At 40.1% G+C, this 15,521-nt stretch overlaps 1 protein-coding gene across 2 annotated transcripts in view; it reads right to left on the minus strand.

The window, feature by feature from the left end:
* Positions 1–15,521, minus strand: part of adgrl1a (adhesion G protein-coupled receptor L1a) — a 177,950-nt gene that overhangs the window by 43,111 nt on the left and 119,318 nt on the right. For both annotated transcript variants that reach the window (XM_058770095.1, XM_058770094.1), the window contains exons 5-9: positions 7,968–8,175; positions 7,388–7,652; positions 6,901–7,228; positions 6,034–6,336; positions 1,539–1,642 (exon numbers count right to left, since the gene is read on the minus strand). In XM_058770095.1, the coding sequence (XP_058626078.1) occupies positions 1,539–1,642; positions 6,034–6,336; positions 6,901–7,228; positions 7,388–7,652; positions 7,968–8,175 (1,208 nt within the window). The remainder of the gene's footprint in view (positions 1–1,538; positions 1,643–6,033; positions 6,337–6,900; positions 7,229–7,387; positions 7,653–7,967; positions 8,176–15,521) is intronic.

Consider the following 15,521-nt stretch of genomic DNA (forward strand, 5'->3'; position numbering starts at 1 on the left):
AGTGCTGATCTCTCCTTGTCAATCATAACAACTTAAAGGTAGGGTAGGCGATTTCGGAGAGGCTAGTGATAGCAAGATAGCTTTGAAAGCACAAGATCCCACCCTCCCTCCATAATCACTCCAAAGCCACGCCTCCTCCAAAACACATAAACACAGGCAGACCAGAGGCTAACCAGCGACACGTTGGTGGAGGGTTTGAATGTAATGCTGTCAGTATCATGTCTGCGTGAGCAGAGTGCGTGGAGGTATGCAAATACATATGTTGACAGGCAGGTAGGACAGCCTATCGTAGCCCTCGGAGCGAGGGATATGACTGGACGAACATTTTAATGTCCTACACCTTCCACGGATATAAATTTATTCAGACCACTTAACTTAGTGATTGCTATTGGGATATGAAGAGACGTTCAACCAGCATAATAAAAAATGTAACTTTTGATGAACCAAATCACCTACACTGCCTTTAAGGGATAGAGCTTGCATGTTTGCACACAAAATGATATATCTAGAAAACATCTCCTCAGCTTCAGTTTTATTTTTGTATTATTTAAATACTATAATTTTTATTATATGTTTAAATAGCTTTTATTGTTATATATTATTTTTATTATACATTTAATTTTTGTTTACTTTTTTTGCTTTTCAAGCATTACTATTTTAAATTTTCCAGTTTTAGTTTTTATTTCCAGTTAGTAATTTTAACTTAAACTAAACGACAGTTAAAATGTTGCCTTGCCAACTGAGTTTTTCATCTAATATATACATTTTATTTTATTTACGTTTTATTTCAATTAGCGATTTTTAATATTATTATTATATATATATATATATTTTTTTTTTCAAATTTAGTCAGAGATAAGGATAATAATAAACCTACTCTGCATATCCTGCATGTTCTTTCCAAGGTTGTTAGGAAAGTGGGGCTGGAATTTATTTTTAACAAGTCTCTGATCATTCCAGTCTGATCTTAACAGTCTGAGTTGTACTGTGTTGTGAATCTGTCACTGTTACTGAGTTTGTTACTGGAATAAAGGGAAGTGCAAACTATATTAGGCATCAGACAGAATATGGAGCTAATTTCATTAGCAAAGACAAAGTTTATATAAAAGTCTTAAAGTCACAGAAGTCCACTTATTCTGAAGGATCAAAGGGAGGGAGAGTAAAAATGAAATTTTAACTGTTTTTCTGGTTCAAAAGTTCAACAATAGCGGGGGGGAAAGCCCCCCCCCCCTCCAACAAAATGGGATATGATGCCTAAAAACTGCTTTGTAAAACGAAAAAGTTTTGTAATATATGTGAAAATCTGAACAAACAGTCCTTGATGTGTAAGTTCAGTGTGACTTTAACCTGAGATGCTTTTAAACTCTCTCTTAGAAATAGATAGAATAGAGAGATTTTGTTCCAAATCATGTCAAAAGAATGACCTGCGTGCGGTAATGTGAGCTGAGGCCGGAATGATAATAGCTGAGGTAGCAGACCGAGCAGGACAGGGAACTGGGGGTCAGAGCAAGTAAAAAGCAACTTTTTAGTGGCCTCACCTTCTGGGCCACCTGGTTGACCCACGGCGAGGTGCAGTTACTTAGATCAGGGCCGCGAGGATTCCACAGCACAGGAGAGGACAGGCACTGAAAGGATGCAATGCCTGAAAACAGAAGACGAGATGTTAGGAGGGACAGACAGATAGCTGTGTGTGTGTGTGTGTGTATCTATATGTGACCCTGGACCACAAAACCAGACTTAAGTCGCCGGGGTATATTTGTAGCAATACCCAAAAATACACTGTATGGGTCAAAATTATAGATTTTTCTTTTATGCCAAAAATCATTAGGATATTAAGTAAAGATCATATTCCATGAAGATATTTTGTAAATTTACTACTGTAAATATATCAAAACGTTTTTTTTTTATTAGTAATATGCATTGCTAAGAATTCATTTGGACAAATTTAAAGGCGATTTTCTCAATATTTGTATTTTTTTGCACCCTCAGATTCCAGATTTTCAAATGGTTGTATCTCGGCCAAATATTGTCCTGTCCTAACAAACCATACATCAGTGGAAAGCTTATTTCGAAAAATTGACACTTAAGACTGGTTTTGTGGTCCAAGGTCACATATATATATACATATACATATACATATATATATATATATATATATATATATATATATATATATATATATATATATATATATATATATATATATACATATATATATATATATATATATATATATATATATATATATATACGCATATCGTGGAGTGGGGACTTTGGAGTGAGCAGCAGGGCACATGTGAGCCATTATTTAGTCGTTTGGAATGCACTTGGCAAAGGGAGAGACGTAATTTCCTCATTATCTTCAGCTGAGATGTTCCCGTGACAACGCAGCACAGTGTGCGTCAGCAGATTCGCTGATGGACACCGGCATAAAAACAATATACATTTTATATTTTAAAAAGTTTTATATATATTATTTTTTATATATTATACAGCATATTTCAAAAACATTTTAAAATAAAAAGTGTATGTTTATTTGCAACAGTTATGCTAACAAAAATAAAAAGAAATTTATGACATGAAAACAGTGACATCTGCTGACGGACACCATGCTGCATCTCAGCTGAAGATAATGAGGAACATCGCTCCCTTTGCTAAGTGCATTCCAAACGACTACATAATGGCACCCACGTGCCCTGCTCACTCCAAAGTCCCCACTCCAAGGGGACAGGGATGATCACTTCCATTTGGAATTTGCCCGTGAACCGTTAGGTACACGATACGTGAACCGTTACACACCTAATATATATATATATATATATATATATATATATATATATATCAATCACGAGTTCGTGTGCCCATTATACTTGGATATTGATTGGAAGATTAGATGGGAAAGATTAGTGGAGGATTAGTGGAGGAAATACAGCCAACAAATGTCCAGACTACTTCAATACTCTTTAATAACCATCCCAGGATGCATCTCATTAAGGTGGTTGAGAATAATTAATGCTGTAATCAAGGCAAAGTGAGGCGACACTGAAGAAGCACAAATTAAGACAGTTCTGATTTATTTCTCCTTTTTTGGGGCACTAAATAATTTCCATGCCTCCATTTCTGTATTTCATAGTTTTTAGGTTTTTTACACGAGTTAAAAAAAAAAAAAAACTAAAGAAAGAGTTGACAAAACTTGACTGATAGAGTATGAAAAGTCATTCATTCATTATTCATTAAAATAAAACAAAATACAACATAATAAAATGTCAAAACAAAAAGTGAAAGGTTTTATGTAAAGAAAAAAGGCAAATATGTACTGATCACATATATATCACATCTAATATAAATATCAGATTATATAATGATTTTATCTATAATATCTATAGTATGAATAAATAGTTGTCCTGTTGGAGGATCCAACCACAGCCCATTGTAAGATTTCTAGCATGGACAGTCAGTTTTTAATTTTTTATCTGTTGGTAGTTGATAGAATCCTTGATGCCATGATGCCAACAAGATATCCAGGATCTCTGGCAGAAAAATAGGCTCACAACATTAAAGATACGGCAGTATATTTCATTGTACACAAGGGATACTTTTTTATTCCTGTGTGCACCAAACCCATCTTGAGGGTTTTCTGTTAAAAAGCTCATTTTTTAGTTTCTGACCATAGAATCCAGTCCCGTTTGAAGTTCCAGTAGTGTCTAGCAAATGAATATGCTGGAGTTTGTTTTTGGATTAAACTGTTTTCTTTTCTAGAATATTCTTGAAACCCTCCCGAACAACATGTGGTGATGTAGGTGCTGTTTGATAATTTTTTTTGAGGCTTTCTGACCCCAAGACTCAACTTTTTTCTGCAATTCTTCAGCTGTGATCACTGGAGCGTCTTTAGCCACTCAAACGATCCTCCTAACCTTGCTTTAAGACAAAATAGACTCACGTCCTCATTTTCTGTTGATTGAAAATGTTTAATTATGTTACACTTTATATTAGGTGGCCTTAACTACTATGTACTTACATCAAAAAATAAGTACAATGTACTTATTGTGTTCATATTGTATTGCAAAACACTTCCGCTGCTATTGAGGTGGGATAAGGGTAAGGTTAGGGACAGGTTTGGTGTTATGGGTAGGTTTAAGGGTGTAATTCTACAGTGTAATTCTAAATGTAATTACAGAAATTAATTACAAATGTAATTACATATAGGTGTTTTTAAAAATATAAGTACAATGTAAAAACATGTATGTACACAATAAGTGCATTGTACCAAATTATTAATTTAAATGTAAGTACATAGTAGTTAAGGCCACCTAATATAAAGTGAGATCTTTAATTATTGCCCTGATGGTGGAAATGGAAATTTTTAATGCTTTAGCTCTTTTCTTACAGCCACTTTCTAATTTGTGAAACTTAATCTTTTGCTGCACAACATAAATACATTCTTTGATTTTAGTTATTGTGATCAATGACTAAGGGAATTTGGCCTTTGTTTCCCCTCATATTTATATTTCTGTGAAACAGGAAGCCATTGCTGGAAAATGTCATGTTCCTAGTCACCCTGGTGTGATAAAAAATGCAAATATGAATATATGAATGGGAATATACTTCAGAGATATTTCAATCAGAAGAATTTTTTAGGGGTACCAATAATTGTGGCCATTGTGTACTAGAGAAAAATATTTCCCCCCACTTTTACTTTTTTTTTTTTTTTTTTTGCCTTTTTGACTGAATTTATTCTCAACTCGAGTGCTAGAGAATAAGAAAGAAAGAGGAGGGCTGCACAGAGCTTCACTGTGAAACCTTCCACGAAAAACACTTTTTTTTAGTGGAAATGAGTTTGCTGACACATGAACGCCATCGCACACTCTTGCACACAGTTGTGTAAGATCACACACCAGGCATGGTGGCCATCCCCTCAGCACCTCTGAACGCTGAGAAAACACCTCGAGGGAGACACCTTCTGCCACTCCTCATTTTCAGTTAAGTTGGGCTGTTTAGTTAGCTGAGTTCACAGAGAGGACAGCATGCTGGGATCAAACAAACGGCAGGCCTTTTCAGTAACCACAACACAAATAGCTCTAAAGAAGAGAGGGAGAAAGAGTGACAGAGAGAGAGGAAAAGCTATAGAGGAGTGAAGCAGCACTACAGAGCAGCTACAGCGAGATCAGAGCCACCCGGAGATTTCCTTCCCTTACACACTCTCTCTCTCTCAGCCGCTGTCTGCTTTTCTCTCCTCTCCACTCCTTCATCCACAATAGATTGGCTTTGAAGGATCTGCCAGGATTCACCAATTAAAGCCGCTGCTAATTTAACTTGTCTGTCATTTCAGTGACGGAAAAAGGTGACAGAAGAAAGACAACGTTTTGTCAGTGGCTGGGAGAGAGAGATTCTAACAGAGGGAGGAATCGCTTTTCTCCCATGACAAGAAAGAGGCATTTGATGAGGCTGTTGTATGGAGAAATGGTGGTGGTGGTGGGGGGGGGGGTGTTGTCGTTTGCAGACTGTCTAGTGGCTCATTTTTTAATTCGGCTGTTTTGCTGGGCTAACCCATGCTGAGTTTGAAGATCACTCCTTCATTTGCAAAGGACTGCCTTTTATCTATGACTCCCAAGAGGACCTGCCAGCTGGAGAGAATATAGAGATGAGGAGGAAAAGGAAGCAAGCTCTCTACACAAAGAAATGGGCGTATACACATAAATGTGTACATGAACCCAGTGACATATACAACCCAGGTAGACCAAGCACAATAAACAATTCTATGAAAAACTGTCTCAACAAACATTGTGTGACCTTTATGTCATAAACCTCACGCACCCTTCCTTCCTGTAAAGTTGTGATTCCCTCTGCAACTACATCATGTTGTAATCAAGCACAACAAACTAAAATATCAAGCAGCACTGACACAGTTTGATATAATGTTTACACCCCGGTAGATATCTGTGCAGCAATCAGTAGGCAGGACATTTTTTTATCGAATTTCTCAAGTCAAAATCATCATTTTCATTAAACAGTCACACCATCATCGTCGCTCACCCAGTGATCCTTTAGGGCACGGCCTATCTACAGTCTCCCCCCTCTGGGTGGCAGGCCACTGCACCCCTCGGGCTACTCTGGCTTCGCACACTTGCAGCTCGGGACCCTGTGGTGGGACGCGCAGGGGTCTGCGAGTCACCGGCACAGTGGCGGTGATAGGTCGCAGGTCTGGTGCCTTGTTGATGGCCCCTATTGGGTGAGCGGTTGGGGGCAGAGGTCGCATGGTTGAGGGGATGGAGCTAGAAGTGACAGGTCTGGCTGCGGTGGTGGTGCTGCTGCTCATCTGAGTGGGGACGAGTGGACCTGAGAGCAAGAGAGAAGGACAGACGGGAATGCAAAGAAAATTGAAACCGAGGCAACAAGAGCATAAGAGGCAGAGAAGCAGATTCAGAACACCTAAAGAGTCAGCGAGAATGTCGGCTGGTGTTTGACGAAGATGAAAAAAAGAAGACAAAACAGAAGAAAGGAAAACCTAAACGTTTGATGAGTCTTGCAAAAGGAATATGAGAAAGTTGGTAAGAAGATAAGTAAAGCAGCAGGAGCATTTGCTAGTCTTTAATGCATGACTATACGTTCCCACAGTCCCCCTGAGAACTGGATAGAGTGAAATACAGGAGGAGAAACAGAGAGAGAGAGAGAGAGAGACAGACAGACAGAGAATGTTCATGGCAAGAAGATGAGAATGAATAATTGATTAGAAATCTTTTTTCTGATCTGACAAAACGCTAATGACCACTGCTAATTAAACCATAAAGACAATGTATTGAAGACACAGAGGGGAACACTAACAGAACGTTGACACTTAACAGATCAAACTGTCTGTTAGCCTCCACCTCCCGCTGATCTCGCTCTTTCTCTGTCACTTACCAGCAGTGGGATCCGGTGGGCCAAACTCTAGGGGGTAACGCAGCACATTGTAGTTATTCCAGACATAAAGTTGATTGTCTCGTGGGTTGTAATCCACAGAGGAGACATACTGGTAGGGGTTGGGGAAGGGGATGTGGACGGGCTCTTCCCGTGCTCGGTTGGTATTGTACGCATACAGCACCAGATCTCCACCTGCTTCGCTGTCGTCGTCCTGATAAACAGAGCGGACAGCATATAGAACACCACACGCCATAAAAGCATTGGATGCTAGTCGCTTATCAAAGCTTGTCTCCCAGGTTCCCTCGAAGCGCAGAGTGTAGGGGTTAACCTAAAAGATAGTAAGAGTAAAAAGTTCATATGATACAACAAAATAACTTGATTACTCCACAGTTCTGGAAAATGGAGATCCTTAAAATGTAACCAAAATTCTGATCTGATCTCAGCCGAAATTCAATTGCTTTAAATTGCACTTTTCAGTGACACTGACCTGGCTGACCACAAGTCGTCCATTGTTGGCCTCGGTAGCGTAGATGACCCATAAACCGTTTTCATCCACTGCGAGGTCAATATCAGACTTGCCCCCCCAGCGGTACGGTGAGGTGTCATGATAGTTGGCATTATTGACTATGGCTTCTCCGCTCTTGATACGTGTGCGCAAGTCATATTTCACAATATTGCGTGTGCGTTCCTTGTTGTAAAAAACAGCACCATCATACACGACAAAGCCTGTTCCATCCACACGATTTGGCAGCCTGTTGGAGAAGAGTGTGATACTTGAGATAACTTGCTATAATTGTAACTCTCAATAATTTATACTACATTTTAGATACAATGATCTGAAAGTAAATTAGGATTCTACACTCGTATATGCCTGCCTAAAATCAGTATGTTAACCTGCAGAATCTTTAATTTAACATTAAAAAGACACTCAAGAATCCTTTCTGAGAACTCAAGAAGCATATACACAAAAAACCCTGCTAAATCTAAGTTTTTAAAAAATGATTATTTTGTAGATTGTACACAGGGATGGTTACTGGTTCTAGACCCAAGCTGTGGTCCTCACTCACTTGTAAGTGGTCGTGGCTCGATTCTGCTTGAAGTCTTCCCATGAAGCATACTCGTACAGCATGTCTGTGCGGTATGGAGTCCAGGGCATGACGTAAAGACGGTCACCAGACTGGAGCGGATCCTTACACCATGCCCCCGACTGATGCTCCGCCTCCTGCAGCAAACTTGCTGCCTGCACCCTTAATAGAGTCCCAGGACATACAAAGACTGGAGATGTGGGAGAAAGAGAGAGAAAGAAAGAGAAAAAGAGAGAAAGAGAGGGAGAGATGAAATAACAAGGAGGGGACAGCAAGAATGCACAGAATGATGGTGTGATAGGATTAAAAAGAGGAGAAATTTGATGGGAAGACAAATAGAGAGATGGAGGATAAAGAAAGAAGGGGAATTGGTGGGAGGCCGTGAGGGACGATAAGATGAAAGAGAATGTGGCAGCAAGAAAGAGGAAGAGAGAGGGAGAGAGAAATGGGAGAGAGGACATGAGATAAATGACCATTCTTCTAATGAAAGAGTGTTAATGTTCATTAGTCAAGTATCTGCACACTGAACTAGACGCTGGTGAGGGGAGATGACACAATCCTGGCTGCTGGTGCTCATATATTGCTGGCAGTCATTTTTTTAAGCACAGCCCCACGTCAACTTGCCTGCTGGAAAATCACCAGCTTCTGATGCTAGCTGATTTTACATTATTTCTAGATTGACTGATCGTTTATGGTCATTAACTGCACTGAGCTGGCATAGATCGTTTATCAGCTGGTATTCCAACTGATGTACCTGGTTCAAGCATCTTGGTCAAGTTGGTCAGAGCTGATAGACCATTTTGGAATTGCAGAAAGCTGTTTACCAAGTTCCTCAAACCAGCAGGGAAACCAGGTTTTAATGCTAACCAATTTCAAGTTGTTCAAGCTGGGCCAAGTTGGTCGTTAGCTGGTCGAAACTAGTCTAGATAGTCAGCACAACATTTCCTAACCTTAGTCCTGGAGTATCCCCAACTGTATGCATTTTGTCAGTCTCCCTTATCTACCACACCCATTTTAGGTCTTGGAGTCTCTGCTAACAAGCTGATGAGTTAAATTAGGTGTATTAAAAAATGTGCAATATAAGGAATACCCTAGGACCAGATTTGGGAAAAAGTGATTCAAAGGTCCCATGACATGCTACTTTTTGGATGCTTTTATATAGGCCTAAGTGGTCCCTAATACTGTATCTGAAGTCTGTTTCCCCGAAATTCAGCCTTGGTGCAGAATTTCAGCCACTATGAGCCAGTCCCACAATGAGCTTTCCTTAGGACGTGCCATTTCTGTGTCTGTAGCTTTAAGGACGAGAGAGGCGGGGCAAGGTGGAGGGTGGGTGTGTGGCCTTAACCAGCTTGCGCTACCATGCGCTAATGTTGACGGTGGATGTATCGAAATGTCTCGTAGACACGCAGTCATTCAAGCTTTTCAGTTTGACCCAGAATCTGATCCGAATGGAGAAGCACCGGATGAAGAAGCTGCAACTCAGCAGCTACAGCAGGAAGTCTCCGAATGGTTAGTTTAAAATATTGTGTCTGGATACGGTACTTTAGCTGGTTTGTTTATGTATGCTGTTACAGTTATTATCATGTAGCTAATGCTAGCAATAGGCTCGGATGAAGGAACTAAAAAAATACTTCAGTGTTCATTTGTTCATCCAAACACTGAGCAACTATCATGCTTCGCTCGTTTGCAAGCCATGATGTCTCTCAAGGAAAAAATATATATTACGCTGGCCTCGCACCGTAGTAGCTCATTTTCTCATGGGCGGGCAAAGCAGAGAAAGGGGGGGGGGACCTTTCCCCGTATGATGACATAAAGGGAAGATTCCAGATTGGGCCATCTGAACTTTCATTTTCTCAAAGGCGAAGCAGGAGACCCAGGGCTCGGTTTACACCTATCACCATTTCTAGCCACTGGGGGACCATAGGCAGGCTAGGGGAACTCATATTAATGTTAAAAAACCTCATAAAGTTAAATTTTCATGCAATGGGACCTTTAACAAATGCACCATCACCTTAATGGATCTGGTTTCAACTTGGAAGACTATCCCAGACAAGCAAGTTACACATAGTAGACCAGGGGTGCAAAACTTAGTTCCTGGAGGGCCACAGGCCTGCAGAGTTTAGCTTTAACCTTAATTAAACACCTGATCCAGCTAACCAAGTCCTTCAGGCATATTTGAAAACTACATATGTTGAAGCAGGGTTGGAACTAAACTCTACAGGGCTGTGGCCCTCCAGGAACTGAGTTTTGCACCCCTGTGGTAGACCATTTTATTTCAGCAACAAACCAGCTTGACCACCTTTAGCTGGCATGGAATTGAATTTCCAGCAGGGTTTTCTTACATCAACAGCCCTGTCCCAAATGGTACCTGCTGTCCTCCTTCGAGTGTACACGTGAACATATGGGCTGTTGGGTAATAGTCCACTGGGAAGTCCACATCAGCGCATACAGGCTCTGCAAATGTATGCATTGAGGGCACCTAACTATCACAAGGGGAGCACTCATGATGACCCTTTTGAAATTTAAAACGACCAATGGGATACCCTATTATTTCAAGGAAACTCATGAGGGCCACAATACCACAAGTCCACAATAAGTGTGCTATTTGAGAGGTCTCTATATAAAGTTGGTATTTGTTCCGCTACAAACCACTGCTGTAATGTCAAAATGTGTTTAATGTTGAATAAGGATGAATGTTAGGATGCCAGTCATGTACGAAAACAACTGCAGTGCTCAACTTTTATCTAATAGGAGTACTTGATCAAGACACACACACTCATACACACACCAATCTCTATCTCTGTACTCTGAAGGAGGTCGTTCACCTGGGATTGGTGTGAATTAGCTGGCTGACGCAGTTTCTCACTCCCAGACTGAGAGGGCACGGGGACCTAAGAGAATCTATCTACTGCTGGGGTGTATGCGGAAAGGGAGCTAGAGGTGTCTACCGAAAGAGAAAGCAGACATCATCAGCACTATGCTGTCACAGGGGACAGCTGTGAGCATGAGTGGATGGCAAGGACATCTTGGTTAGGGGGGTAAGCTAGTGGGGTTTTCCTGTCATTGGCTAAGTGTGTCCCAGACAGCCAATACTTACTGTTGCTACATACACACACATATTCGCCAAAAATGAGTGAAGCCAAACTGAAAGACTTTTTGTAATTAGCAAATGATACACAAGCACACAGAGTCACACATCTATGAACACCATATTAGAGATAATTGTTATAATTTGGTTGATAGCTATAGAAATCCCTTCAGGTTGAGATAAATGAGTTATAAACCTATCAAGTGCAGTCTTCATCCTGAAGGAGCCGTAAAAAAATCCTTCATAATAAAGTAGAAGAAATAAGCACTAACTCTCGCTAGAAATTCCCTACAGAGAAAACCAGTATAACTTCATCAGCATATCTCTTGGATGCTAATCTCAGTAAAGGATGCTGGTGTGCAACTAATCCCACAATGCTTTCAAACTAACTGGACCAGCATTACTGTCTTGGTCAGTTGGATTCACTAGAAAGATCATGTTGTTTGAAGAGTCTCACCAACTGGTGAAATTCACGACTATGCTCCAAGCTAGTCAAGGTAGTTTAGATCAGTGTTTCCCAAACCTACTCTTAGAGCTGAACCAACAGCACCCATTTTGAATATTTCCTTAATCTGACCCATCCATTTCAGGTCTTGGAGTCTCTAAATAGCTGATGAGTTAAACTGGGTATGTTTGATTAGGAACAGTTTGAAAATGTATGCTGCTGGTGTGCCTCCAGGAACAGGGTTGTGAATCACTGGTTTAGATAGCTAGTCAAGCTAGATTTGGTTAATTAGCTCGACCACCAGTTGGAAGACCTGCTGTAGCCCTGGTAGACCATATTGGTCAAGACTATAAACATCCTTCAATCTTTGGTGGTCAAGCTGGTTTTTGTAGCATGACAATTAGTTTCAAGTTACACAAAACAAATTGACCACCTTAAAGGGTTACTCCCTTTAATCACTTACCTCCATGTCGTTTAAACCCGTAAAAGCTTTGTTCGTCTTCGGTTCACAATTTAAGATATTTTAGATGAAAACCGGGAGCTTGACTGTCCCATTGACTGCCAAGTAAATACCACTGTCAAGGCCCAGAAAAGTATGAAAGACATCTTCAGAATAGTCCATCTGCCATCAGTGGTTCAACCGTAATATTATGAAGCTATGCGAATACATTTTGTACGCAAAGAAAACAAAATTAATGACTTTATTCAACAATTCGTGGCGCTACGGTGATGCGGAGGAGACAAATTGTTGAATTCACAATTGTGGACAGTCACAAGCCTCCCGGTTTTCATCCAAAATATCTTAAACTGTGTTCCGAAGACGAACAAAGCTTTTACAGGTTTGAAATTACATGGGGGTAAGTGATTAATGACAAAATTTTCATTTTGGGGTGGAGTAACCCTTTAAGAGTGTATGGCCTGTTTTAGTAACTCAAACATTTTACCAATCAAGATCATAATGGTCATCTTGCTTCACCAGCAAAGTTCTGCTGTTAAACAGTATGACTATGTTTATCTTAACACTAGCACTAACCAGCATAAACCAGCTTGCTTTGGGCAGAAAAGTAGTCTAAATTCCACTGGTTCTCTACAGGTTTGGTTATGAGAGACTCAGTCAGACAATTTCTCAACAAGTACAGAGACAATCCTCTTACATACTGATTTAGACTACTTATATCATTTGTCACTGAAAAAAATGCAGAAGAGGAATAAACAAATCTCTCATCATGCAAAGACAAACACCATCTCTGAACTAAAGAATATTAATAGACTCATCTAAGAACAGAGAGGCAGTGCCTTCCTGAGAGGAACGGCAACACACTGTATTGACCCGCTCTATATGGGTGACCCATAAAACAATGAACGAGCACCCTGAGTTTCAAAAGAAATTGGGACAAACGCAACACACCACCAGACACACACGAGCACACGCTTTCCCCAAACAGTCACACGTACATTCACTGAACAGAACAGGCTAGAACGGACCATTCCTATAGAGTGTAAGTCCATGGAGGAAGTAATGTTTTTGCCTCGCACCCCTGGCTGAAAACTCCACACCGTGTCAAAGGGTTAACACTTTCTTTATGCAGTATTAATGTAAGGAGCTGTAATCTAGGTTACACTCAGAAAAGCTCCCGGAAGCCCGTCCAAGTGTCTGATCAACTGCATGGAGGGCGATATAAGCAGCTCGCCCACAAACACACACACAGGCAGCACCGGCCCCAGCTGCTCTGCTGTCAACGCTCAAGCGATTGCTGTCCACAAACAGCTCAGCATGCCCTAATTTAAGATAAAGACTATGGCTCTATCTCTCAAAGTCCTTGTAGACTAGAGCTCTCTATTTCTTGATGCTATTAGGGATGTAAAGAAGGGCTTATTATAGTGAATACGATAATTACAGAGGCTCGAGATAGGAACAAGTATATGTGTGGGACTTTTCATTCCACGGAAACACACACTCCCACACACACAGTGTGACCTGGGAGAATTCATTAAACCTGACCTGTGCTCTCTTGCAGCTCAGTTCCCTACTGTGTACTGGGCTCTAACTCGTTCTCTTTCTAAAACAAGAATTTTTATAACACAGTCCTACCAAACTATTGGAAAAATGGCCAACATATAGTGTGCAATTATCCTTGTCAATCTACACCAGGCTGAGGTCACTAAACCGCTCTCACCTCGATATCTTGTGGTGTTCACTGCAAAAACAATGTCCTGGTAAGTCACACTTACCCAGGACTGAAACCAACTCCCTACTGTTTTTAAACCCTGACTAAGAAGTGAATTAGCACCTCCACCTCTATGAAACACTAAATAAACCCAAACGCGCTGGGTTTTCATGTGCTTCCATTCATAGTGCTAATGAGCTTTTTTATCACTCAAATATTTACCTACACACAGAACTTTCATTCAAATTACTCTTCTTTCATAATCACTATTGCTGTTCCCTTTAACTACCCTCAGGAAATAAACATCTCTCAATTGTGTCTCACTTGCGTCTCCTAGAAAACAATTAGATGAAATGGAAACATCTGTTCAGGGTTTCAACTTTTCACTTGAACAAAAGACCTCAGAAATCTCACAAAGTCAAAAACAACTCAAACATTTCTCATCTAATACCTCAGTTATCCACATTAATTTTTGGCTTGATACTGATACTGTTTATGAATAATTGTCTCATTTATGTTTGTTTGTTTCTCTTAAGGATCTAAAAGAAAATGGATCCATAATTGAAACTTAAACGGACAGTTAAAAAAAATAAAATTAAATTAAACTTCTGTCATAATTTATTCATTCTCATATTCTCTCCAAGCCTGTATGACTTTCTTTCTTCCATGGGACAAAAATAAGATATCCAGGATGATGTTGGACACCAAACATTTTGGTGACTATTAACTTCTACTGTATTAAAAAATAAATAAATAAATACATACAAATCTCAAATTATCATCTTTAATGTTACACAGATGAAAGTTAGTCATACAGTTTTGTAACTATCCCTATACCATTTTCAGTTTTGGGTAAACTATCCCTAATTAGTCTCCTGAGCTATGAAAAAGTGACCTCTCAGAAATAAAACTTTCCTCTGTCTGCAATATCAGATATAGCAATCAGGTATGAACTCTATATCAACTCCAATATTTCTTAGTATCTCCACTTCCAATTTTAGTAGAAACATTCAAGACAAGTTGATATAAATCAGAGAACTCAATTAAGTCTCCCGAGGCATGAAAACAAGAGCAGTAAAAGTTCCTCTGGGAAGACAGCAAAGTCCTGATCAAAAATCAGATATGACCTCAACATGAACAAAATAAAATTCTAAGCTAGGCGTTTCACGTTAATGTCATATGTCAAAACACATTGTCTCATATACTCTTTCTGAAACTAAGGAAAAAACATCTGAGGTAATGCTACTATCACAATACTCAGAAATCTCTGCAGCACTCTGAGCAGGATGGCCAACCTGAATTATTAAACTCAGAAATAATTATTCACAATCTTTATAGACAGTATTTAAAACTAAAAAATGAAGGTGGAAAGCAGCTTTGGGTAAGGCAGAATCTAGAAATGAAGGAGGAAAATGTACTACATCCACTACTGCGTGTAGTCAGGTGTGTGTGCGTTTGTGTGAGAGTCAGGGCTCCTCCAGGCCTTCCTGCCGTGGCGTCTAACTGTCTGGCCTCACTGCTGAGAACATGCTGCTTAATTGAATCCTACACCTGTTACTGGCAGGTACAAAGTGCTGCCAACAGGGGGCAGAGCTCAGTGTGGCACTGGGCATCCTCTTCAAAGCTGAATGGGTCGTTGTGTGCTTATTTACGTCAGCGAGTGTGTTAAGCATGTGGATGAGATTCAGTGTGTTTTTAAGAGAGAGAGACAGATGTAGACAGAAAGGTAGGTGTAAAATGCTGCCGTTTTGTGCATCTGAATGCAAGCAAGAAAGAGAGAAAGACCGTTAAAGGTTGTTGAAAGTGTTGCTGTGTGCTTGGAAGCAGAGAGAGGG

This window comes from Onychostoma macrolepis, chromosome 03, assembly GCF_012432095.1.
Source record: "Onychostoma macrolepis isolate SWU-2019 chromosome 03, ASM1243209v1, whole genome shotgun sequence".
In the NCBI taxonomy this organism is placed as follows: Eukaryota; Metazoa; Chordata; class Actinopteri; order Cypriniformes; family Cyprinidae; genus Onychostoma; species Onychostoma macrolepis.